General features: G+C 43.4%; 1 protein-coding gene and 1 long non-coding RNA gene across 17 annotated transcripts in view; one reads left to right on the forward strand and one right to left on the reverse strand.

Annotated features, from left to right (window-relative positions):
- Positions 1-26525, reverse strand: part of LOC138988565 (uncharacterized) — a 114671-nt gene that overhangs the window by 76919 nt on the left and 11227 nt on the right. For all 11 annotated transcript variants that reach the window (XR_011464853.1, XR_011464852.1, XR_011464850.1 and 8 more), the window contains exon 2: positions 24600-24751. This is a non-coding gene — a long non-coding RNA (uncharacterized lncRNA). The remainder of the gene's footprint in view (positions 1-24599; positions 24752-26525) is intronic.
- Positions 1-26525, forward strand: part of AFAP1L1 (actin filament associated protein 1 like 1) — a 79860-nt gene that overhangs the window by 42121 nt on the left and 11214 nt on the right. For 4 of the 6 annotated variants that reach the window (XR_011464843.1, XM_070374592.1, XM_070374590.1 and 1 more), the window contains 10 exons: positions 1463-1651; positions 2334-2545; positions 5776-5955; positions 7860-7952; positions 10002-10083; positions 10321-10470; positions 11551-11762; positions 13864-14009; positions 14665-14737; positions 16016-16127. Coding sequence is in view for 5 of the 6 variants with exons in the window: in XM_070374592.1 (XP_070230693.1) it covers positions 1463-1651; positions 2334-2545; positions 5776-5955; positions 7860-7952; positions 10002-10083; positions 10321-10470; positions 11551-11762; positions 13864-14009; positions 14665-14737; positions 16016-16127 (1449 nt within the window). In the remaining variant the exon portion in view is untranslated. The remainder of the gene's footprint in view (positions 1-1462; positions 1652-2333; positions 2546-5775; positions 5956-7859; positions 7953-10001; positions 10084-10320; positions 10471-11550; positions 11763-13863; positions 14010-14664; positions 14738-16015; positions 16128-26525) is intronic. The other 2 variants (XM_070374593.1, XM_070374591.1) reach the window with 1 other exon arrangement.

Genomic DNA, 26525 nt, shown 5'->3' on the forward strand with positions numbered 1-26525 from the left:
TGATCTAGCAACCCCACTCCTGGGCATACACCTGGAGAAAACTCTAATTCGAAAAGATACATAGGGCTTCCCTGGTGGTCTAGTGGTTAAGAATCCACCTGCCAATGAAGAGGACATAGATTCGATCCCTGATCCTGGAAGATGCCACATGCCACAGGGCAACTAAGCCTGTGTGCCACAGCTACAGAGCCCATATGCCCTAGAACCTGTGCCCTGCAACAAGAGATGCCACAGCAATGAGAAGCCTGCCCACTGCAACAAGAGAAAGCCTTAGGGCAACAACAAAAACCCAGCACAGCCAAACACAAATTAATAAATTTTTTGAAAAGAGAAAAGATACATGTAACCCTGATGTTCATAGCAGTGTTATTTACAACAGCCAAGACATGGAAGCAACCTAAATGTACATCAACAGATGAATGGGTAAAGATATTATATATACACATACATACACACACACACACAATGGAATATTACTAGGCCATAGGAAAAAAGAATGAAATAATGCCACTTGCAGCAGCATGCACAGACCTAGAGATTTTCATACTAAGTGAAGTAAATCAGAGAAAGACAAATACCTGAAGATATTGCTTATATGTGGAATCTAAAGTATGATACAAATGAACTTATTTACAAAACAGATACAGACTCAGACATAGAAAATAAACCTGTGGTTACCAACGAGGAAAGAAGGGGATAAATTAGGAGTTTGGGATTTAATAGATCAAGCTAGGAAATACAAAACAAATAACCAGCAAGATCCTATGTACAGCACAGGGAACTATATTCAGTATCTTATAATAATAATGGAAAAGAAAAATAAATTAAAAGACCCTTGGTAGTTGTGATAAAAATACAATTTAGGATACCTCCATTCCTATATTATACTGACTCCCATGAATGGGAAAAGCACCAAAATTCAGCATTAGCATCTATTGTATGTATTGTATATATTCACTATTGTATGTGTTATTGTTATTTCCTCTAGTCCACTTCCTCCTCTGCAGGTTTAGAAGGAGAGGAGGGAGTGGATGCATTAAGAAGTGAGCAGAGGGGCTGAGGTGGAAGAAGAGACAAGGGCAAAGCAGAAAGGGGGTCTGGGCCCAGGTGCTGACACACCACGCCCTGTAGTCCAGTGACTGGAACTGTGACCACGACACACACCCACACATACCAGTGTTCTGGGGTCAGAGGAGAGAGGCTGACCACGCTGTGCCTGGGAAGGTCAGAGGAAAGATCTTTGAGCTGGGTATTGGAGGCTGAGTAGGAATTTTCTAGCTGTTGCTAAGAGGGCACAGGGAAGAGCATGAACACAGGCCTGGAAGTGTGACAGGGCCTGGTAGGGCCATTCTGGGTGACAGGAGCATAGGGGGCAGGTGTGGTCTAAGGCAGATGAGATACGGAGAGGAGGCCCCACACTCTGGCCAGGCAATGACTAGAAGCTCCACTCCCTCTTCCCGAGGAGGACACCGTGTCCAAGATCTTTGCCAGCCCTGGCACCTGGAGTCTGCCTGCATTTCTCCAAGTACTGCTCTTTCTGCCAACCCCACAGATGGCTGCAGCCCAGCCCACTCGCTTATGGACGGCTACTATGAGGATGCAGACAGCAGCTACCCCGCCACCAGGATGAACGGGGAGCTGAAGAATTCTTGTAAGTACTGGGTGGACGTTCAGTCCAGGTCTGTCCTCAGGGAGAGCAAACCTTGACCTGACCTTGGCGTGCCCATACCCACTGCCCCCCTCAACTCCCTGGGGTCACCACAGAGGCCTCAAAGCCCTTGTTCTCAGTGATCCTGGGGTTCAGTGGGAAGACTGCTGAGTGGAGTTAGGAGCCCCCGACGAAGCCCTTGCCCTGATTCTTGGTGACTGACCTTATGCAAGTGATTTACTCTCCCTGAGCCTCCAGATTCCTCTGTATCAAACAGGGACTTGCTGAGGGCCATGAAAATGACCTGAGACAACAGATGCAAAGATGATGGATAAAGACAATAGCTGATGTTTACTGAGCCCTCAGTGAGTGCCAAACACTCAGCTAAACGTTTTGCATTTGTTGCTGCTCAAAATAGCCTAGTGAGGTAGGTATTATAATTTATTATGACCATTTCATTGATGAGGAAACTGAACCTCGAGAGGTAAAGTCACTGAGATCACAAAGCAAGTGGTAAATCTGAAAGACACAGGGCCCGTGTGGGAGCTAGGTCATTACCAGGATCACACCTCACACCCACCCCTTGGGCCCCAGAGCAGGGATATCTGCAGAAGAGTAAGAAGGCCCACCTCCCCCCACACCGGGTGACAGCACAGGGACAGGTCCTTTCCTGTGGCTCCTGCAGACAATGACTCTGACGCCATGAGCAGCTCCTACGAGTCGTACGATGAGGAGGAGGAGGAAGGGAAAGGGCCCCAGCCCACACACCAGTGGCCCTCAGAGGAGGCCTCCATGCACCTGGTGAGGGACTGCAGGATATGTGCCTTCCTGCTGCGGAAAAAGCGCTTCGGGCAGTGGGCCAAGCAGTTGACCGTCATCAAGGAGGACCAGCTCCTGGTGAGTGGCCACAGACGACAGCCTCTTGGCCTCACGTGGACTTGCGTGTGTGTGCGCATATGTGTGTGTGCGTGCAGGCGTGCCTGCCTCTGTTCCTCTGGGTTTGCTTTGTGCACAGAGGCTCAAAGGACAGTTCTTCTGAGAACAGAGCTCTCCTACCCAGGCAGAATTAAAAAAAAACAAACAATACAAAACGTGAAGAACTGATCGACTTTACCAAGTTTTGTTTTTCCAAAACATGATTTTTTTTATCACTTTAAAACAATGTTTATCGTTTTTCACTAAGTAAATGTATTTACTTATAAACCTAGAAAAAAAAAATGAAAAATGATTTTTTTTTTAAAAATCCCATTGACCAAGAGCTAACCACTATTAAGTTTTGATGCATAAACTTCCACCCTCATTTCCATACATCTGTCTTTTCTGAAACTGAGCCCATGTAATACTTGTTATCATATAACTTGAAACATTTTTTTTAATTTATCATGTCTCATCATTATCATTTCATAAAAGAAATACACTTTTAGTTCCAAAGTAAGTAAAGTAAGTATAAGGATGGACATAATTTCTGGGGAAAAATGACACCTCTTTACCTGTTCAGTTCAGTTCAGTCGCTCAGTCGTGTCCAACTCTTTGCGACCCCATGAATTGCAGCACGCCAGGCCTCCCTGTCCATCACCAACTCCCGAAGTTCACTCAAACTCACGTCCATCAAGTCGGTGATGCCATCCAGCCATCTCATCCTCTGTCATCCCCTTATCCTCCTGCCCCCAATCCCTCCCAGCATCAGAGTCTTTTCCAATGAGCCAACTCTTCACATGAGGTGATCAAAGTATTGGAGTTTCAGCTTTAGCATCATTCCTTCCAAAGAAATCCCAGGGCTGATCTCCTTCAGAATGGACTGGTTAGATCTCCTTGCAGTCCAAGGGACTCTCAAGAGTCTTCTCCAACACCACAGTTCAAAAGCATCAATTCTTCGGCGCTCAGCCTTCTTCACAGTCCAACTCTCACATCCATACATGACCACTGGAAAAACCATAGCCTTGATTAGATGGACCTTTGTTGGCAAAGTAATGTCTCTGCTTTTTAACATGCTATCTAGGTTGGTCATAACTTTCCTTCCAAGGAGTAAGCGTCTTTTAATTTCATGGTTGCAATCACCATCTGCAGTGATTTTGGAGCCCAAAAAAATAAAGTCTGACACTGTTTCCACTGTTTCCCCATCTATTTCCCATAAAGTGATGGGACCAGATGCCATGATCTTCGTTTTCTGAATGTTGAGCTTTTTTTTTTTTTTTTGAATGTTGAGCTTTAAGCCAACTTTTTCACTCTCCACTTTCACTTTCATCAAGAGGCTTTTGAGTTCCTCTTCACTTTCTGCCATAAGGGTGGTGTCATCTGCATATCTGAGGTTATTGATGTTTCTCCCGGCAATCTTCATTTCCAGCTTGTGCTTCTTCCAGCCCAGTGTTTCTCATGACGTACTCTGCATAGAAGTTAAATAAGCCGGGTGACAATATACAGCCTTGATGTACTCCTTTTCCTATTTGGAACCAGTCTGTTGTTCCATGTCCAGTTCTCACTGTTGCTTCCTGACCTGCATACAGATTTCTCAAGAGGAAGATCAGGTGGTCTGGTATTCCCATCTCTTTCAGAATTTTCCACAGTTTATTGTGATCCACACAGTCAAAGGCTTTGGCATAGTCAATAAAGCAGAAATAGATGCTTTTCTGGAACTCTCTTGCTTTTTCCATGATCCAGCGGATGTTGGAAATTTGATCTCTGGTTCCTCTGCCTTTTCTAAAACCAGCTTGAACATCTGGAAGTTCACGGTTCACGTATTGCTGAAGCCTGGCATCTTACTAAACATGTATGCATTGAAACATGACCTCTTCTCACCTTGGAGCAATGAAAAGTTCATCCCAGGTCAGAATCAGGCCAAGAATCATGACATACTTCTTTCCACACATTATGCCTTCTTTTTCTTGACTTACTGCAATGGCTATGACCTCCAGTGGAGATTCTCTGGTGGCTCAGTGGTAAAGAATCCACCTGCCAATGCAGGAGATGCACATTCAAACCCTGGGTCAGGAAGATCCCCTGAAGAAGGAAGCGGCAACCCACTCCAGTATTCTTGCTTGGAGAATCCCATGGACAGAGGACCTGGCGGGCTATAGTCCATGGGGTCACAAAGAGTTGGACATAACTTAGTGACTAAACAAGAACAACAAAGGACCTCTAGTGTGATATAAATAGAAGTGGTGAGAGTAGGCATATTTGTCTCAATCCAGATCTCAAAGGAAAGTTCAATAATTCACCATTAAGGCTGATGTTTGCTTGTGGGGTTTTTTGGTAGGTATTCAATCCAGATCTCAAAAAAAGTTCAATAATGTACCATTAAGGCTAATGTTTGCTTTTGGGGTTTTTTCGTAGGTATTCCTTATTATCACATTAAGCAAGTTTCCCTCTAAGAGTTTTCTAAGAGTTTATGTTACAAATGAATACAGAATTTTATCAAATATTTTTTCTGCTTCTATTGAAACATGTGGTTTTTCTCCTTTTTTCTGGTCCTACAATAAATTACATGGTTAGTTTTTGAACGATAACCCACTCTTGCACTCTTAGAATAAGTTTGATCTCTATGCAATATGGTTTTTATATGTCTGGATATTATATGCTAATATTTTGTTTATAGTTTTTATAACTATGTTACGAGAGACATTAGCCTATGACTTTCCTTTTTTTAATGTCATTGTCAGGTTCTGGTATCAAGGTAATGTGAGCCTCATAGTAAGAACTGGGAAGTGAGAATCATTATTCATCAACTATGGACTTCCCAAGCCCAACCCTCCATCTCTGCTATAACTCTCTCCCACATTCTTGCCTTGTAGCCCATTAATAGCAGAGAGCTGGCTTCCTCCCAAGACAGCCTGTTTCTTCTCTGGTTCTTTAGACTGGAATGGTCTTCCTGGTATTGTGCTAAAACCTGCCTCTTCCTAAATAAGTAGTTGTGACCCTTGAGACCGCTCAGTAGCCCTTGAGATCTGGAGCTTTCCCAAAGATGCCCCTCCCAGGCTTTTCATCTCTGTGGTGAACAGTCACAGGCCCTGTCTTCATGCAGTGCCCACAGTCGGGATGGGCGGGGAGGTCTCTTTGGGGTAGGTTGAGTTTCAGTCTCCTCCCTCCACTCTCCACTCCAGGAGGCCCTAACCCCTTCTCTTCCTGTCCAGTGTTACAAAAGCTCCAAGGACCGGCAGCCGCATCTGAGGCTAGCGCTGGATGTCTGCAGTGTCATCTATGTGCCCAAGGACAGCCGGCACAAGAGGCACGAGCTGCGCTTCTCCCAGGGGGCTACTGAAGTCCTGGTGCTGGCCCTGCAGAGCCGGGAGCAGGCTGAGGAGTGGCTGAAGGTACAGGAGGGCCTGTGCCCTTCACCCACCCTTCCACCCTCCCTCCCTCCCTTCCTTCCTCTCTTCCCCAGGCCCAGCCCTCAGTGGGGTGGGCCCCTGTCACTGGAAGAACAGGCCTGGCTCAGAGGATCAGTACCTTTCACATGGCTAGGGCTTTATGTGGAAATGGGCCTCGGATATCTCCAGGAGACAGACCTCAGCCTAGAGACCTATGTTCCTTCTAGCTATGTGAATCCCCTAACATGCCTACTGTGCATTTATCCTACCTGCAATGTATATCTCCAGGAATAGAGAGCTTAAGACCTCCTATAGAAGAAGCTGATTTTATCATTAGACAGGCTAATCCTTTTTTTTTTTAATAAAGGAGAAATTCTTTATCTTAGATGAAATGTGCATACTTATAAGATCCACCTATGACCCAGTTCCTGCATCTTACACAACAATTAGAGTTACCATGCACTGAGCACTTACTTTGTGCCATGCATTGTGGTAAGAGCTTTATACACATGACTTCATTTACTATTCACTGTGGGACTAATATTGTCCCCATTTTATAGATGAGGAAGCTGAGGCACAAGAGCTTCTGTGACTCACCCAAGGTCAACCACCAGTGGTTCGGACCAGAATTGGAAGTGAATCCAATTCCAAGGAAAATCTAAGGAAATCTAGCCCAAAGGTGACAGGATGGCATAGTGTTGACGAGGGAAGACTTCGGTGCTATACAGACCTTAAGTTCAAGTCCCGGACCTAAGCAGCATTTACTGACTATGTGATCTTCTGCAAAGGACTTCACTTCCCTGTGCCTCAGATTCTGCCTCTATAAAATGGCTCTTGTAAGCATTCTAGAGCGTACCTGACATAGAGCCTGCCAAGCAGCAAGTCCTCAGTAACTGTCAGCAACTACTGTGACGGTGATGGTGAAGCCCTCACCCCCAGGCCCTTACAGCAGACCTCTCCACCTCTGATCTTCCGAACAAAGAAACCAAAGCCCCCATTCCCTCCCTCCCCATCCTCTCTTCCTTCCTGTGATAACCAGCTCTCCCACTGGGATGTTTACTGATTCTCATTACTGCCTTTGTCTCAGGAGGGGAAGGAAGAGAGACAACCTGCCTGCTGGGGTGGGGGTGAGGGGAGTGCTCTGTCCTAAGGGACTGTGGTTGGGTAAGAAAAAGTCCTAGACTTGGAGTTAAAGAGGCCTGTCTTGGTACCCCAATTAGCGCAAACAGTAGGGCAGAGCCTCATCATCCTCATTTGTAATTTGGGGACCAAAGTACCCCACCCCACAAGGCTGCTGTGGGGATATACAAGGGGATAATCCAGGCAAAGCCACCTGACAGATGAGCAGCAGCGGTCTGTTACTATTTCATGATCAGGATGCTTGTGCTGCATGGCCGCAGGGGAGTGCCTTGGGGTCTCCGTTTCCACATCTTTGAAATGAAGAGAATAATCCTGGCTATTCTGCAGGTTGTTGTAAAGTTCCAACATGTCACAGAAGTGAGTTCCTCATGCCTGTGCGGGGCATACACATGGCCCTTCACACCCATCATCTCACTGGTCCTCACACCCCCAAGGAGGTAGCAGAGGACCCATAGCATCCCCGTGTTACAGATGGGGAAATGAAATCCCAGAGCAGGGACATGGCTTTGCCAAGGCCATGCAACTAATTAGTAATGGCGCCAGGTCTAGAAGCCAAGCCTCTAGGCTCCCAGCTCCTTACGTTTTCAATTCAAGGGACAGACACAGGAGAAAGCCTGTTCAGATCCTGATGTGCCCTACACATGGGGCAGGAGGCCCTGTCAACCTGTGTCCCACCCAGTGATCCCAACCGCTCTGCTGGGCCTCATTCTTGCTGCTGTCTCCACAGCACCTCTGCCACCTGCTCACAGTGTGTGTCCTCTCCACAGGTCATCCGAGAGGTCAGCAAACCCGTCGGGGGCACTGAGGGGGCAGACGTGCCCAGATCCCCAGTCCTCCTGTGCAAGGCGGACCTGGACAAGGTACCTCTGTCTTCACAGGGTCCCTCTGAGACAGACAGTGGGAGCTCAGCACAGGCTCTGTCCCAAGGGACGTGCAGGCTGCTGGTGAAGCCAGACATTGACCAGGCACTTAATAAACGTCTACTGAATTCATGAATGCCCATGTCCAAGGTGCAGCACAAGCCAGAGGAGGGAGTGCCTACCCTGCCAGGACAGGAAGAGGTCACGTTTGAACCAAGCCATGAACACCAAATTGGAATCAGTCAGTCAGACAAGGAGTGTCCACTGGGACATAAATGAAGCAGTCGTTTCATTCTATCAGGCCACCGGCAAATACATGCTAAAAAGCCTATGTTTCACTAGGTGCTGTGGGTGATCATGGGACTCAGCCCCAAATCCTAAGGGAGGTTAAGACCCCCACATAAGGGTCTCGCACGACATAATAAAGGCTAGCATTATAGAAAATGTGACTGTGGCCAGCACTGTTCTAAATGCTTTGTGTGTGTGTACCAAATTTAATTTCTATAATTCTTTGATGAACTGCATTTTCAGAAAAGGAAGCCATGGCAAAAAGATATTTGCCCAAAGTCACACATAATAAGAACAGAGCTAGCTGATCACACCCAGCCAGCCGACCGGTGGCTGAGTGTACAGCAGGAGGGTAGCTAAAATGTTCAGGTGGCGTTTCTGGAGAAGAGTGGGAGTGAGCACGTGTTACTGGTGGCTCTCTCTCCACAGACTCCTGTGATTGAGCTGTCATCATCATCAAGCCAATTCCAAAGTGCACACAGTGTTTCTTTATATTTGCTGTCTATCTTGATGAAAACCTTAACATCTGTACATCATCACAGAACAAACAGGAGCCACAACTTCTGTTTCACAATTTACAGAGGTGATTCTTTATACTTGACAGTTCTGTCCCATTTCTGACAGTTGCCATTTTTCCAACCTTTGGAAACTTGAGAGAATGCACAGACTTTCTCATTTCCCCTGCCTTCTAGTACTATGCTTATAGCAAAGCATCCCTGAGCCTGGTCTGGGGTATCCCCAGAAAAGGTTTAGGGGCCTCAGAGCTCTGTAAGTTCACCTTTTTAAGTGGATAGGTATCATTGTAGTCTTGTCCTGAGTCTGGCTGGCACAGTTTAGCTTCTTAAAGTGAGACAGTCACATATCACACAGATGTTAGAAATGACAACTTCTAACAATTGGCCTCACAATTTCACTTGTGCCAGTTCCCTAGTGCCTCACAGCAGCCCACTGACAGGAGGGTAATTCAAGTGAGAAGGCTTGGAGAGATGAAAGGATTTTCCCATATCCCCACAGCTAAGGAGAGACATCATTTCTTCCAAGGCCCATCTTGACTATTCTATCCCACTCCTTAATAGGAATGAATGAATGACTGATCCAAAGTTGGCATAATAAGTAAAAATACTGCTGGCTGACCATGAAGTTGTTACCATGGGCTGGGTGGGGGTGGGGTGTGTGTGTGTGTGTGGTATCTTTGCCATTCTCTCATCCAAGCTAGAATTGTAATGGATTCCTCTCTCATCACCATTCACATTTACTGATCACCGAGTCCTGTTACGACTGTTTTGAAAATGCCAGCTCATCTTTTTCCTCATCCTCACAAGTGCTTGGCTCACCCTCCTATCAAGTCTCACATTGCCCAGGATGACATTCGTACTGCCCCTTTTGCTTCCAGTCTTGCCCCCTCCTTGTCCATCTCCCATGATGCAGCTGGGGGCTTACAAGACCAACTTCACCACTGTCCCACTTAAATACCTTCTTACCTCCCCATCACCTACCAAATATGGTCCAAACTCCCAGGATTCTAATCTCAGCCTATTATACTGAATTTCTCACTCCCCAAATAGACTGAATTCCTCACTTCCAAATAAATGGAAGACACAACCACCCTAAGTCATAGCTGTCCTCCTCATACCAGTATGACAGTTGCTGACAAATATTTCTTTAGCTAATCCTCATGTACAGGGGTCAAGGGGAGACTGAACCAAGAAAGGGAGACTTTGAGTGTGCCTCTGACAGGGGGCTGTCTGTGTTCCTCCCCAGAGGCTGTCCCAAGAGAAGCAGACCTCGGATTCTGACAGCCTAGGCATGGGTGACAGCTGTTCCACTCTGGGCCGTGAACATGGTAGGAGCCTCTGGGGGCTCAGGTGGGAAAATGCTAGAGCTGGGAGGGGCCTTGCCATGAGCACACGCAGTGCAGATCAGGTCCTGACCATTCTGGAGACCTAGCTGATGTGACCTCGACTATCCATACTGGGCTAGGCCTTGTATGCAGATTCAAAGGCTGGGGGGAAGGCTAGGGGCAGGTGGATCTGGAACTTGGGGCTCCCTCCCCTCATCTAACCCATCTCCACGGTAACAGGCAAAGGGAAGAAGAGCAGCCTGTCAGAGCTGAAGGGTTCAATGAGCAGAGCTGCAGGCCGCAAGATCACCCGTATCATCAGCTTCTCTAAGAAGAAGGCACTGGCTGATGACCTGCAGGCGTCCTCTACTGAGGAGGTTCCGTGCTGTGGTGGGTACCATGCATGCAGAGAATTCAGACCCTGTTGATGGGGCCAAGCCAGAAGACCCTCCAGGCCTAATCTACCTCATTCCTAAGGCAGAGGATAGAATCCTCCTAGACGACTAACCCCCCACTCCATCAATAATCCATGCCCATCCACCACTTCTCCTCCATGAGGCCCTGACACCTAACAGAAGGAAAAGTCAACCAACTGTCCTATTTCTATGCTCCCTATGACATTCGTGCCAATCACTGCCCATCTCTGGGCCTCAGTTTCCTTTGCTATGACAAGAGGAGAGTATCTTAACTTCCCAGTATATAATATAATATACCAAGTGTTTGAGTTATGGTCCAGTCTTACAAGGATATTTCTTGAATAAAAATATTTAAGGACTTTATTGTAAACACATAAAATGCAAATTAAAAGTAGTTTGAAAGAAAAGAAACATTGTTCATCTAAACCCATTGTTCCATGTACTGGAATCCAATAAAAAAAATCATGTGTTTTAGGTAAACGATAATATTCTGCTAACCTGGAAAGAACATTATATATAAAGAACATGGATATAAAGAAATATTTTGTAAGTGGACGAGGACACTGTTATGGTAAAAAATAAATTAAGACCTAAAACATTAAAGGGAATTCTAAAGTCATCAGCCACCAGCCTGCCCCTCACTTGTTTTTAATTCTTCATCCTGGCTACATGTTTTTTGTTCCCACATCTGCCACCAGGTGTCAGCATCAGCCATTGTTTTCTGTCCTCCGCAATTAGTTTTTGCTACTTTAGGCGGAAAGGCAGAAGGAAGAGTTGTGTCTTTCATTCATTATATATAGTAGTTCTGTCCTTTTCATCAAGGTTGGTATGGTCTGAAGGCTGTGCAGGTATGTACAAATATGATTATCAGTCCCCTGTTCAAAGATAACAAACTGAAACCTGAGGTCACAGACCAGGAATGAGCTGACTCAGGACCCAGAAGGCCTTTCTCTCCAGCTAGAGTACAAGAGTTACCCAGGCCCTCTGTCCCTGCACCCTGACTTGTATCCCCCAGGACTGTCAGGAGGTCGCATCGCTGGTCTCTCCCTCCCAGGTTATCTGAATGTGCTGGTGAACCACGGATGGAAGGAACGCTGGTGCCGCCTGAAGTGCAACACCTTGTATTTCCATAAGGACCGCACAGACCTGCGGACCCACGTGAACGCCATTGCCCTCCGGGGTTGTGAGGTGGCCCCAGGCTTTGGGCCCAGACACCCATTTGCCTTCAGGATCCTACACAACCGGCAGGAGGTCGCTATCTTAGAGGTGAGAAGAGAAAATAGCTTAGGGGTGGGAGCTAAGAGGAGCTCTGGCCTGGAGGTTGGCTTTTGTCCAGGGGACCTTATTGACATTACAGGGACTAAGGAAGAGGGAAAATGAGCCAACTGTCGCCAAGTAGCCACTTAAACTATAGAACACCCACTTAAATGTGAATTTCAGATAAACGATAACTAATTCTTTTTAGTACAAGTATATCCCATATTTGCGACATACCTATGCTAATAAACTATTGTTTATCTGAAATTCAAATTTAAGAGAATTGTGCATTTTTGTTAAATTTGGCAACCCTAGACCCAAGGTTTGTTTATTCTACCTTATAAATATAGTCCCAAGCCTGAAAGGCATCTAGTCTAACTCTGATCTAATTTTGGAAACCTCTCTACAATTTACTTCCCACCAGTGACTGTTCATCTCAGATAAACCATTGCTCCTCCCACCAAGCAACTAAATTTTTACAAAGATTCTCTCCATATTGAGTTGAAATCTTAAAACTCTGTGTGGGAAGCAACTACACCTGTTCTGCATATTTTTGTTTTTCCAGAACCCAGCCTGATATCCAGCAATCCTGGGCTGGACAGTACTGGGCTCAATGAGGGACAGTAAGGACTCAATTAACATCTGTTGGACAAATGGCTGACTGACAATGTGATTTCATTTCACCCACTCATTTTTCCTAACTACCCACTGACACCAGGCCTCCTCTCTGGGGTCATACAGAATACACTGAATCTCTCTTTACATGTCAATCCTTCAGCTATTTAGAAATTTAAAATATAACTGGAGGAAAACCTAAAAACTACCCCCTCATATTACAGATAAGGAAACTGAGGCCAGGGCAGTCACATGCTTCACCTGAAGCTCCACAGAGGACTGATGGCCTCTTGGTTTTTTTCCTACAACTAAGACCCAGCCTCTTGGTATTGTTTTCTTTGCCCAGTACCCACTGCCTCTCTCAGTTATTAAATGTAAGGAAATATTGATTCTGTAAGTCACTTCTACTTTTGATAGCTTGAGATGGGTCTTTTACTTTTCTTCAGAAAAAGCTTTCCCTTTCTCTTCACAAAGAGCTTTCTGGCAAAAACTGTGCTTTTTAAATTCAAGTTTCTAGTTTTTGTGTGCTAACTTGGTTTTATGATGATGCTCTTTAACATTTCTCTGAGAGTATTTATCAAGTGCAAAAAAAATAAGAATAGGAGCATCTTGAATGATGTCATTAGTAATTTAAACATAATAGATTTCTATTTACATTAGCTTATATTAATCTTATATCCTACACAAATATATTTAAAAGTCTGCATCTCATATGTTGTTATTAGATGTCCATAGAATATTTAGAAAAACTGGCAAAAAGATAAACATTCCTAAATTTCAAAAAGTAGAATTCTTTTTGTGTGTGATTCAATTATATATACACATATATTATTTTTGAAATTATTTTCCATTACAGGTTATTGCAAGATATTGACTGTAGTTTACAGCAAATCTTTGTTGCTTGTTGCATATCTATTTTTTAAAATTAGAAATCTAGCATTCTATTCATACTAAGTCAAACAGGTGGAATCAAACTGTCATAACTTTTTTAGTTAGGCAAAAATTCATAAGTTTTCTAATATATATATTATATATTTTATTTTATGATAATGTTCTTTAAATAAAAACATGTGTTTAGTTGACCAGCAACTTCTTAGAGATTCTCCTGTATACAATATTATATATAATTGGCATTTATGATACAAGAAAAACATGTGGGTTATGTGATAAATGGCCTCCTCATTTAATAAAAAGCAAATATTAAAAAAAAATTCAGAGAACACCTAAATTTTGTTTTCCTATCCAATCGGTCTGGAAGGCTCTGAGGATAATGAGTGAGGTTATATGTTTTAGAGAGGTAGTTGGGGAGGGAGTCTCTATTTCTTACCCAGAAAACTTGGTTTTCTGGATGAGTGTTCTAGTCTTGCTCCTCTTGGATCCCTAAGTATTGGGTCCAAACAGATACTATACGTATATGGGTTTGGCTGAAGTGAGTGGGTAGCCAGAGACCCTGAATGTGCCACAGTGAACTCAGCTTATGCCTTCTCTCCCTCAGGCAAGCTGCTCAGAGGACATGGGCCGCTGGCTTGGGCTGCTGCTAGTGGAGATGGGCTCCAAAGTCACTCCCGAAGCACTGCACTATGACTATGTGGATGTGGAGACCCTAACCAGCATCGTCAGTGCAGGGCGCAACTCCTTCTTGTAAGGGCCAGTACCCCACAGCCCCCCAAAGCTGCCTACAACCTTTCCTATCTCAGCTCCCTCTCAGAGGCGGATTGGGAGGGAAGGGAGGATGGGCTGAGAAAGACTGCTTCCTTGGGAAGTCAGAGTGGGTGCCTTCCTCTTCCAGCAGGAGGAGAGAAGCTGGTTAAAGGAGGAGGCTCAGGGTTGAGGATGCTGTGGATGGAATGAGCCAGAAAGGAGAAGCTCTTTTGGACCATGGCCTGGGCTCTGCTCTCATGCCATAGAAATTTAGGGTCCCCATACCCTTGAGCCTCTGGGCAGGCATGAGGCTCATCTGCAGAGTTTGCATTATAAGTGCCAGCTTCGAATTACGGCTCTATCATGAGCAACAGCTTGGGTGGGTTGGTTGCTTGCCAGCCTGGATCCTCTGTTTTCTCACGTACAGAATGGAGGTGATGAATAACCTGCTTCCTGGATTGTGAGAATCCCATGCATCCCTGCCTATAAGCTCTAAACACATCAGTGGCACAGTGCTGCCTGGCATGGCTGCTATCACTAACTTTCTGACCTCCATTAAAAGCTGCTGCCAGAATCAAATAAGTGGACAGGAAAGCACTGTAAGCTGCATAAGTATCATTGTCACATCATCATCATCATCCCTTGTATTTTCTAGATATGCAAGATCCTGCCAGGATCAGTGGCCTGAGCCCCGAGTCTATGATGATGTTCCTTATGAAAAGATGCAGGTATGGTCCCTTGGTTCTTTGGGAGACATGGCAAAGGCCACTTATTAGCTCTCCCCCTCTCCTTCCCTATTCCTTTGCCTCAGAGAAATCATTTCTGTTTAACCAGCACCTGGAAGGTAGGGGAGAGGGGACCTTCTTGCCCCAGACTGTGGCTTGGGAGAATCTCTGGAACACGAGGCTGGGCAGTGTGGAGGAAAGAGCCCCTAGCCAGGAAGAAGAGAGGGCTCTGCAAGGTACAGAGCACTGCTCCAGTCTGAGCAGGCTGGGGCTCTCCACCCCTGTTACAGCTCTGTGAACTGACTGATTCAGTAGTTGTCTCAGGTGGATGATAACTGAGTGGCTGCCCCCACAGCCCTTTACCTGGTGGCATCCACAGTCTGGGCTTCAGTTCCCAGGACAATCTCCCTGTCTTGCTCACTAAACCAAGAAGACGCCAGCTTATTAACTTACAGTAAGGCCTCTGTAGCCATCACATGACCCATACTGCTCCACAATCTGCCCTGTGCCTCCTCCTGCCACGGGAGAGCAAGAGGACCACATTCTGACTAGGCATTGTTTGGTGAGTCAGGCCTCACAGCTCATGCACAGAGAGAGGGAATCAAGGTGCCAAGGAAAGCAGATGTGTCTGCAGGCCAGGACCCCTGCCCTGGACAGTGCTAGGTGACCATCTGAGCTCTTACCTCTAGGTCTTTCAAGAACTAAATGAAATACTTTATGGAAAAAGCTCAGCACAGTACCTAAACACTGGAAGGTCTTATAATGAGGGTAAATAATACTGCTATTATCAATATCATTATTATATGACTATTATATTCCACTCATGGTTTCCTGAGCTTTGACAAGATGTTGAGTGTTCTCACTACTCTTTCATGTGAAAATGTATAGCCAGTCTATTAAGTTATGCCACTTCTATCACTGGCTGATCTCAACTTTGACTTTTTTTAACTTAAGACTTTATTTTAGCAATTCAGAAAATTTATACATCCAATTGATGTACTGACAAAATTATCTATGGTAAATCAAATATGGTCACCCAAAGTCTTGAGACTTCCTAATTTTCCACTCAGCAGAAATTCCAGTTTAGGGTTGCCTTTAGGAAGGTATGAGGATCAAGTAACACTGCCAGTGCAAGTGGTTTATAGACTGCTGAAGACTGCACACAACTAAAAATGTAAGGCCAAGACCTCAGAGGTCAGGCAGCACTCAGCCATCAAGTGCACATCACTGAGGGCTCAGAGCCCACCCATGCTTTATCTTCTCCTTCCGTCTCCCACCTAGGACGAGGAGCCTGAGCGTCCCCCTGGAGCCCAGGTCAAGCGCCACGCCTCCACCTGCAGTGAGAAGTCCCATCGGGTGGACCCACAGGTCAAAGTCAAGCGCCACGCCTCCAGTAAGTTCTGTGTGCAAGGGAGGAAGGGAGGGGAATGTCTAGGACAGAGGCAGGGCGGGGTGGGGTGGGGGTCTCAAAATCAGATCCTTCCAGGGGTCATGTGGTAAGTGAGTAAGGAGAGGTGTAAGAAAATACTCTTAAGAAAAATAACAGCACAAGCAGAGTGAGCAGGAGGCCTCAGAGGGAAAACAACAGGAATGTGTTGGGGGAGACTGAAGGAAACTGCAGTGCTCAGGCCCCAGCTCTAGGGGCAGCCAACACTCAGCTCCAGCCAAGGCCCCCAGGCAGCACTGCCAGCTCAGATTTGCCAATTATTCAAAACAAACCAGAAATCTACTTATTTTTTAATGTTAGCAATTATTTTAAAATTTTAACACTACATAAACCCACATATATAGAGAGAGAGAATTCACCTCTGTGTCCCAGCTCAGGCTCTGCCTAGCACTTCATAAAAGTTTGTTGAACTGCCTGATTGCCACACTGCAAAGTAATGACTAACTGTGTCGGAAACCCTATGGTAAAAGGTCTCTTTGATTCCCAACATACATTTCTACTCCTGTATGATTTATCTTTATGAGCAAGCCAGCCTTCTGTAGGACAGCATGTCCCAAGAGTCTTCTGTTGCTTTTACTTTCTTCCCCCTGTACCCGAACAGAGTCAAGTTCTAGTCTTTGCTTTTTGAAGATTTATTTTTTAAAATACTTTATGATAACTCCATATCATTGTTGTTTATTTGCTCAGTTGTATCTGACTCTTTGACCCCACGGACTGTAGGCCCACCAGGCTCCTCTGTCCATGGGATTCTCCAGGCAAGCATACTGGAATGGGTTGCCATTTCCTTCTCCAGGAGATCTTCCCCACCCAAGGATCAAACCCACTTCTCCTGTATTGGCAAGTGGGTTCTTTACCACTGAGCCACCAGGGAAGTCCACTTCATTAGCACAGATGATCTCTTCTAGAGTCAGGAGATTTGTATTCCATTCCTTACTTGGTCACTAAACTACTATGTAACTTTGGAAAAGTCCCTCCCCTCTCCAGAGTTTCCTCTCTGAACAATTAAAGGGTTGTTATAACATTCCTTATGCTCTATGCTTGTGGACACTAGAAATGCACAGCCTTATGGAATACCCATTTCAAAATGGGAAACTGAATTGAAATAAGCATGAAATAAGATCGAAGAAATCACAAAATGTAACAAAAAAAAAACTAGAACAAAGATAAAAAAATTCTTCATATCAAATCTTATACTGAGGCTCAGTTTATAAGAAAGAGAAAAAGTGGAGCTGCTTTTCCTGGAGTCCAGAGACCTGCTTGGCTTCCCTTTTACTCCACACAGTAGCCTGTTACCCATCATTGTGAAATCATACAGCTCCTCAAAGATGGTTGGAAACCATGGATCTAGCCCAGCAATGTTTTTCAGATGAAGAAACAAGAACAGGAGAGAAAGGTTTTACCCAAGATCGTGTATTAATTACCTATTGCTACATAACAAATTACCCAAAATCCCACAGCTCAAAACATAAGTATGTGTTATGTCAGTGTTTCTATGGATCAGGAATTCCGAGACAGCTGAGTTAGGTAGCTCTGGCTTAGGGTCTCTCATGAGGTCACAGTCAAGAAGCCAGCTGGTCACCTGAAATCATCTGATAGCTTGACATGCTAGAGAATCTGCTCCCAAGGTGGTTCATGTGTATGCCTGGCAAGTCTGTGCTGGCTTTTGGAAGGAGGCGTCAGTTCCTTGCCATGGGGACCTCATCACTGGGCTGCTTGTCCTCATGACAAGACAGCTGGCTTCCCCCACAGCACGTGACCCAGGAAGGAGGAACAGAGTAGAAGCTGCATTGTTTTCGTGGACTGGCTTTTGTGATCACTTCTGCCACATCCTAATGGTTACACAGGTCAGCCCTGTCTACAGTGGAAGGGGACGGCAAAAGGACACAAACACAAGAACACAAAAATCATGGGAACTGAGGGACTACTGAGGAAACGGTGGCATTAGAAGCTCCACAGACCTGTTTCCCAGAAAACGACCATAACCAGTGAGGACTGCTAAAACAGTCATCTAAAGTCTCCAGAAACTGTCCTAAGGGCATATGGCAAGTGAAGATTTACTCTAGATAATTTACTAAATCTCAGTTAAAACACTGAGACTTTGTGACATCTGAGCCACAACCCATTCCTTTACCTCTTTCCCAACTCAGTGAGGCAGAATCTCTACTCTAGGCAGCTGTGGACAAGAAAACAGGGCTCTCTCTCCTCTCATTCCCAGTTAAGAGCAGCAGTATCTCCCCAGTAAGATCAAGTCACCAGCATTTCTTATTACCACCAATTATGTACTACTGACATTAAATCACAGATGAGTGCAGCCCACAAGTAGGGTGCTCCCAGACTCCATTCATATGGCAAATGCTGTACTCAAGGTTGGGCAGGCCAAGGATATGCCCTCACCCCAGATCACTCATAAGGCAGGGCTTCCACACTAGGAGAGGCAAGTTTAGAAGATCAGAGATAACAGTCCCCACCCAGCACCCAGCTCACGAAACAAAGATGTCACTCTAAGAGAAGCAGGCCACTGTTCAGAACAGTGACTCTGAGACTTGTGCCCAGGATAAAAAGAAAGGCAAGTCATAAAAACATTGAACTCCAGGGACTTGCTTGGTGGTTCAATGGTTGAGCATCTGCCTGCCACTGCAAGGGAAATGGGTTCAATCCCTGATCTGGAAGATCCCACCTGCAGCAAGGCAACTAGGCCCACACGCCACAACTACTGAGCCTGTGCTCTAGAGCCCACATGCCACAACTACTGAGGCCCACGCAGCCCAGAGCCTGTGCACCACAGTGAGAAGCCACCGCAGTGAGAAGCTCATGCACCACAAGAGAACAGACCCCACTTGCTGCAACTAGAGGAAGCCCACACACAGCAAAGACCCAGCACAGCCATAAAGAAATTAATTAATTAAAAAAAAAAACACTGAACTCCAAAGCTCTCCTTCAAAAGAACTGACTTTAGTGGGAATAGAATGTGGAGCAAATGATGATACAAAGCATTATCAAAAACAATAGAACAATCAGCAGACAATTAGTGGAACCTAACAGCTGGATATGATACCAAGAGGCAGGCAGTGTAACAGAGAGATCAGGAAGAAAATCCTGCTAAGATCACTGTCCTCCAAGGTGACCGTATATGCCTAAGGCTGCACCCTCTGTGGATCAACATCAGAGGCCACCATCACCCTGATACCAAAACCAGAGAAAGATACCACAAAAAAGAAAACTACAGGCCAGTATCACTGATGAACATAGACACAAAAATTCTCAAGATACTAGCAAACCAAACCCAATAATACATTAAAAGGATCACACACTGTGACTAAGAGGGATTTATCCCAGGGATGCAAGGATTCTTCAATATCCACAAATCAATCAGTGTAGTACACCATAGTATCAAACTGAAGGATAAAAACCATATGATTATCTCAATAGACGCAGAGAAAGCTTTTGACACAATTCAACACTGATTTATGATAAAAACTCGCCAGAAAGTGGGCATAAATGGAATTTACCTCAAGATAATAAAGGCTATATATGACAAATTCACAGCTAAAATCATTCTCAATGGTGAAAAGCTATAAGCATTCCCTCTAAGATCAGAAACAATGCAAGAATGTCCACTGTCATCACTTTTATTGAACATAGTTGTGAAATCCTAACCATGGCAATCAGAGAAGAAAAAGGAATAAAAAGGAATTCAAATTGGAAAAGAAGTAAAATTGTCACTGTTTTCAGATGACGTGATACTACACATAGAAAATCCCAAAGATGCTACCAGAAAACTACTAGAGCTTAATAATGAATTTGGTAAAGTTGCAGGATACAAAATTAATACACAGAAATCTCTTGCATTCCTTTACACTAACAATGAAAAAATCAGAAAGAGAAATTAAGGAAACAATCTCACTTACTATTGCATCAAAAAGAATGCAATACCTAGAAATAAAAAGCTACCTAAGGAGACAAAAGACCATACTCTGAAAACTATAAGACAATGATGAAAAAAGTCAAAGATGACATAAACAGATGGAATGATATATACCATATTCTTGGAAGAATCAATATTATCAAAATGACTATACTGTGCAGGGCAATCTACAGATCCAGTGCAATTCCTATCAAATTACCAAGAGCATGTCTTACATAAATAGAAACAAAAAAAAAAATTTTAACTTGTATGGAAACCCTAAAGACCCTGAATAGCCTAAGCAATCCTGAGAAGAAAAATGGAGCTGGAGGAATAGGGCTCCCTGATTTCAGACTATACTACAAAGCTATAGCAATCAAAACAGTATGGTACTGGTACAGAAACAGAAATATAGATCAATGGAACAAGGATAAAAAGCCCAGAAATAAACCCAAACACCCTTGGTCAATTAGTCTGTAACAAAACAGGCAAGAACATACAATGAAGCATAGAATCTATTCAATTAAGTGGTGCTGGGGAACCTGAAGAGCTACATGTAAAAGAATGAAATTAGAATATTATCTTATACCATACACAAAAATAAATTCAAAATGAGTCAAAGACCCAAGGGTGAGCCTGGACACTATAAAATTCCTAGAGAAAAACATAGGCAGAACACTCTTTGACATAAATCACAGCAATATCTTTTTGGAGTATCTTTTTGGAAGATTACATTACCCCCTAGAGTAATGAAAATTTAAAAAAAAATAAACAGGATATAATTAAACTTAAAAGCTTCTGCACAGCAAAGGAAACTATAAACAAAACAAAAAGACAACCCACAGAATGAATGGGAGAAAATATCTGCAAACAAAGCAATTGACAAGGGATTAATCTCCAAAATATACAAATAGTTCACACAGCATTACATTAAAAATATGCAATCAAAAGATGATAGATGATTTAAATAGTTCTCCAAAGAAGACATTCAGTTCAGTTCAGTTCAGTCACTCAGTAGTGTCCAACTCTTTGCGACCCCATGAATCGCAGCACGCCAGGTCTCCCTGTCCATCACCAACTCCTGGAGTTCACCCAGACTCACGTCCATTGAGTCAGTGATGCCATCCAGCCATCTCATCCTCTGTCGTCCCCTTCTCCTCCTGCCCCCAATCCCTCCCAGCATCAGAGTCTTTTCTAATGAGTCAACTCTTTGCATGAGGTGGCCAAAGTACTGGAGTTTCAGCTTTAGTATCATTCCTTTCAAAGAAATCCCAGGGCTGATCTCCTTCAGCATGGACTGGTTGGATCTCCTTGCAGTCCAAGGTACTCTCAAGAGTCTTTTCCAACACCACAGTTCAAAAGCATCAATTCTTCGGTGCTCAGCTTTCTTCACAGTCCAACTCTCACATCCATACATGACCACTGGAAAAACCATAGCCTTGACTAGACAGACCTGTGTTGGCAAAGTAATGTCTCTGCTTTTCAATATGCTATCTAGGTTGGTCATAACTTTCCTTCCAAGGAGTAAGTGTCTTTTAATTTCATGGCTGCAGTCACCATCTGCAGTGATTTTGGAGCCCAAAAAAATAAAGTCTGACACTACAGGTGGCCAAAAAGCATATAAAAAGATGCTCAACATCATAGTATATGAGAAATGCAAATCAAAACATCATCAAAAAGTCTATAAATAATAAATGCTGGAGAGGGTGTGGAGAAAAAGGAATCCACCTACACTGTTCGTGGGAATGTAAATTAGTACAACCACCATGGAGAACAGTATGGAGGCTCCTTAAAAACCTACAAATAGAACTACCATATGATCCAGCAATCCCACTCCTGGGCATATATCCAGAAAAAAAAACAATTTGAAAAGATATATGGACCCCAATGAATTTTAAAAAGACACATGGACCCCAGTGTTCACTGCAACACCATTTACAATAGCTAGAGACATGGAAGCAACCTAAATGTCCATCAACAGAGGAATGGATAAAAAAGATGTGGTACATAAATGCAATGGAATATTACTCAACCATAAAAAAGAACAAAATAATGCCATTTGCAGCAATATGGATGGACCTAGAGATTATCACACTAAGTGAAGTCAGACAGAAAAAGACAAATATATGGTATCACTCATATGCGGAATCTATTTCTTTAAATGATATAAATGAACTTATTTGCAAACTAGAAATAGACTTACAGATATCAAAACAAATGTATGGTAACCAAAGGGTAAATATGGGGGGTGGAGAATAAATCAGGAGCTTGAGATTAACATACACACACAGCTATAGAGAGGATAGAAAACCAACAAGGACCTGCCTACTGTATAGCACAAGGAACTCTACTCAATACTCTGTGATAACTATATGAGAAAAGAATCTGATAAAAAATGAATATATGTATGTGTATAATTAGTCACTTTGCTGTACAACTGAAGCACAATATTTTAAATCAACTATGTCAGTAAAAATTAAAAAAAAAAAACAGACAAAAAGAGTGGATACAGATGTGACATACATATATACAATGAAATACTGCTCAGCCATTAAAAAGAGTGAAGTCCTGCCGTTTGCAAGAACACAGATGGCCTTAAACAGTATCATGCTAAGTGAAATAAGTCAGACAGAGAAAGGCAAATACATATAATTTCACTTATACATGAAATCTGAAAAAAACAAGCAAACATAACAAATAGAAACAAAGTCATAGATACAGAGAACAATAGGGGGTTGCCAGAGGGGAGGGGGCCGGGGGAGGAGAGCAGTGAAGGAGATTAAGAGGTACAGATTTCCTGTTATAAAATAAATGAGCCATGGGTATGAAATGTACAGTTCAGGGAATATAGTCAACAATTACATGATAACTTTGTATGGTGACAGCTGGTAACTAGACTTATCGTGGTGATCATTTTAAAATGTATAGAAATATCAAATCACTATGTTATATACCAGGAACTAATATACAATACTGTAGGTTCAATACATTAATAGTTCAAAAACAAACAAGCTTATAGAAAAAGATCAGATTTGTGGCTACCAGGGGCAGGGAGTATGGGGAGAAGGACTGGATGAGGACAGTCAAAAGGTATAAACTCCAGTTCGAAGATGAATAAATACTAGAGATGTAATGTACAACATGATGAATATAATTAACACCGTTCTATGTTACATATGAAAGAGAAAAGAGTAAATGCTAAGAGTTCTCATCACAAGGAAAAACATTTTTTTCTATTTCTTTAAATTTGTATCTACACAGATAATGACTGTTCACTAAACTTGTGGTAATCATTTCATGATTTATGTAGGTCAAATCATTATGCAGTATACTTTAAACTTACACAGTGTGCTGTGCTTAGTCACTCAGTCATGTCCAATTCTTTGAGACCCCATGGACAGTAGCCCACCAGGTTCCTCTGTCCATGGGATTCTCCAGGCAAGAATACTGGAATGGGTTGCCATGCCCTCCTCCAGGGGATCTTCCCAACCCAGGGATCGAACCCAGGTCTCCCTCATTGCAAGCAAATTCTTTACCATCTGAGCCACCAGGGAAGCCGATACTTTAAACTTACACAGTGCTATGTCAATTATTTCAATAAAACTGGGGAAAAAAAGTCTGAGAAATGTCACAGCCAAGAACCTGAGGAGACATGATGACTAAATGTAATGTGGTATCTCTGCAACAGAAAAGGACATTGGATAAATTCTAAGTAAATTTAATGAAGTATGAGCTTCAGTTGGTTAAAAAAAAAAAAAAAAACCAAGTAAGATGACATTGTTCTATCAAATGGCTCAAGAGCACATTTGAACTGGCAAAAGAATCAGTAAACCTCATGATAAATCAATAGAGATTTTGCATTTAAAATAACAGAAAAAAGAACAAAGAAAAATAAACAGAGCCTCAGAGAAATGTGAGACACACCATTAAGAGTACTAACATATACATAAAGGGAGTATTAGAAGGAGAGAAGAAAAAGAGGAGCATAAGAAATATTAAAAGAAATAATAGCTGAAAAGTTGCCAAATTTATTGAAATCATTAATTTACCATATAGGAAATTCAGTGAAGTTCTAGTAGGATAAAGGCAAAGAGATCCACAAAAGACACATCACACTTCCTGGAGGTCTTCCATGGAGGTCCAGTGAATAAGAATCCTCCTGCTAATGCAGGCAGGGGACACGGATTCAATCCAATGCCTGGTCCAAGAAGATTGCACATGCCGTGCAGCAACTAAGCCCAGGCACCACCATTACTGAGCACTTGCACTGCAAATACTGAAGCCTGCCATGCACCTAGAGCCTGTGCTGCGCAACAAGAGAACCACTGCAATGACAAGCCCATGCACGGCAAAAAGGAGCAGCCCTGCTCACTACAACCAGAGGCACGCAGCAACCAAGTCCCAGCGCAACCAACAAATAAACCATTTCTAAAAGACACATCATGCTAAAATGCTAAAGCCAAAAGCAAGGAGAAAATCTTGAAAGTAGAAAAGAAAATCAACTCATCACTTACAGAGGATGAAAATCTTTAACACTCAAGCATTACAGGGTTGGGTGTGAGGTAAGCCGCTCTCCGCGGTGCTGACACAGCAAGGTGGCTCGGAATGGTGGCTCCCAAAGGCGAGTCTACTTGCTGGTTTGGTCCATAAGAAAGTTTTCACTCATCTGCAATGAAATGAGAAAAATAAGCATAGTGCATGAAGTTTTTCATAAAGTTAATTCTACTCAATATAAATGACTATTCTACATTTGTGTCCAACTTCTGATGTTAAAATATTATTCTGCTAAACAGTGGCAATAATAATAATATTGGTAGTTTTAAGGTCTTTATATTGTCAACAATATAATGCTGACAGTCCTTTGTTGGTATCCCTATTTTTTCTGTGAATATTTTTTTACGTTTTTTTTTAATTGAAGTATGTGAGTCTCAGTGAACTCCGGGAGTTGGTGATGGACAGGGAGGCCTGGCATACTGCAATTCATGGGGTCGCAAAGAGTCGGACACGACTGAGCGACTGATCTGATCTGATCTGATAGTTGATTTACAATGTGGTGTTAGTTACAAGTGTACAGTAAAGTGAATCAGGATATCCCTATTTAAATTTTACCAGTTTATAAAATCCAAAAGTCTGAAAGCCAACTCCTTTGGGATGCTATTGTATAGCTGGGAAGTACAGGGAGCCATGCGCCCCCTTCTCAGCCCTCCATGCTTTATTTATAATGAGGTTTGAATTGTAGAGTAGTTAAAGTAGGAACTGATTTTTAAATAGGCCATGGGTGACCACTGCAATCCCTACAGAGCTACAGAGACAAGATCCCCCATTTACCAGCAAACTGTGGGAATTGCTCCACACCCACTTACAAAGGACTATGTGTGACTGACTGTAGCATAAAAAAATAAATAAATAAAACTTTCACTAAGAGGTTAGACTATGGCCTTGCTCAAGCTTGGCAGTATTTCATAGCATGGATCCTTGAGTCAGATAGACATGAGCTCAAACCTGGGTTCTCCCATCATTAGCAGTGAGACCTAACCTCTTGCGCCTCAGTTTTCCCAACAATAAAGCAGAGCAAATAACAGTAACTTTTGTGAGGATTAAATAGAAATGCAGATAAATTATCTAGTATATAGTAAGCAGTCAATAAATTTTTGCCATAATAATTTGTTGTTACTGCCCACCATAGTGTAAAGCCTATAGTAGAATACTAGGTCTCTCTTCCCCCTGCCCCCCTCCTTTTCCCAGTAATAAAACAGGCAATGCCTGACTTTATCCCCAGGTCTCAATTCTCTGTAGATCTGTGTTACATGTAGCTGTCTATCCTCTATGCACTGAAAGTTAACTATAAAAATGCCCTTTTAAAACAAAAATATATATACATCACAAAATCTATTTTAAATTATTATCTAACATTTACTAAGCTCTATTTGCCAGGTACTATTTACCAAGCACTTTTCGTGAATTATCTCTTTAAAACCTTATCACAATGCCAAGAGCTAAATCTGATTGATATCCATATTGACAAATGAGGAAACTAAAGCTAGGAGAAGGCACAAAAACACCACATCCACTTTGTCTGATGCCACACAACCAGTAATGGGCAAAAGAAAACACAGACCTTCATCTGTCTGGTTCTAAGGCCCTTGTAGGGCTTTCCCTGGTGGCTCAGTGGCAAAGAATCTGCCTGCCAGAGCAGGAGATGCAGGTTCAACACTGGGTCAGAAGATCCCCAAGAGAAGGAAATGGCAACCCACTCCAGCATTCTTGCCTGGGAAATCCCATGGACAGAGGAGCCTGGCAGGCTACAGGCCATGGGGTCACAAGAGTTGGACACAACCTAGCTACCTAACAACAACAAAGCCCTTCTTCCTCACCCCTGTGCACTATGGCCTCCCTTTGGCTCCTAGTTTCCTCTCCTTCACACTAAATATATCTAGGGG

Source organism: Bos mutus, chromosome 7 (genome assembly GCF_027580195.1).
Source record: "Bos mutus isolate GX-2022 chromosome 7, NWIPB_WYAK_1.1, whole genome shotgun sequence".
Classification (NCBI taxonomy): Eukaryota; Metazoa; Chordata; class Mammalia; order Artiodactyla; family Bovidae; genus Bos; species Bos mutus.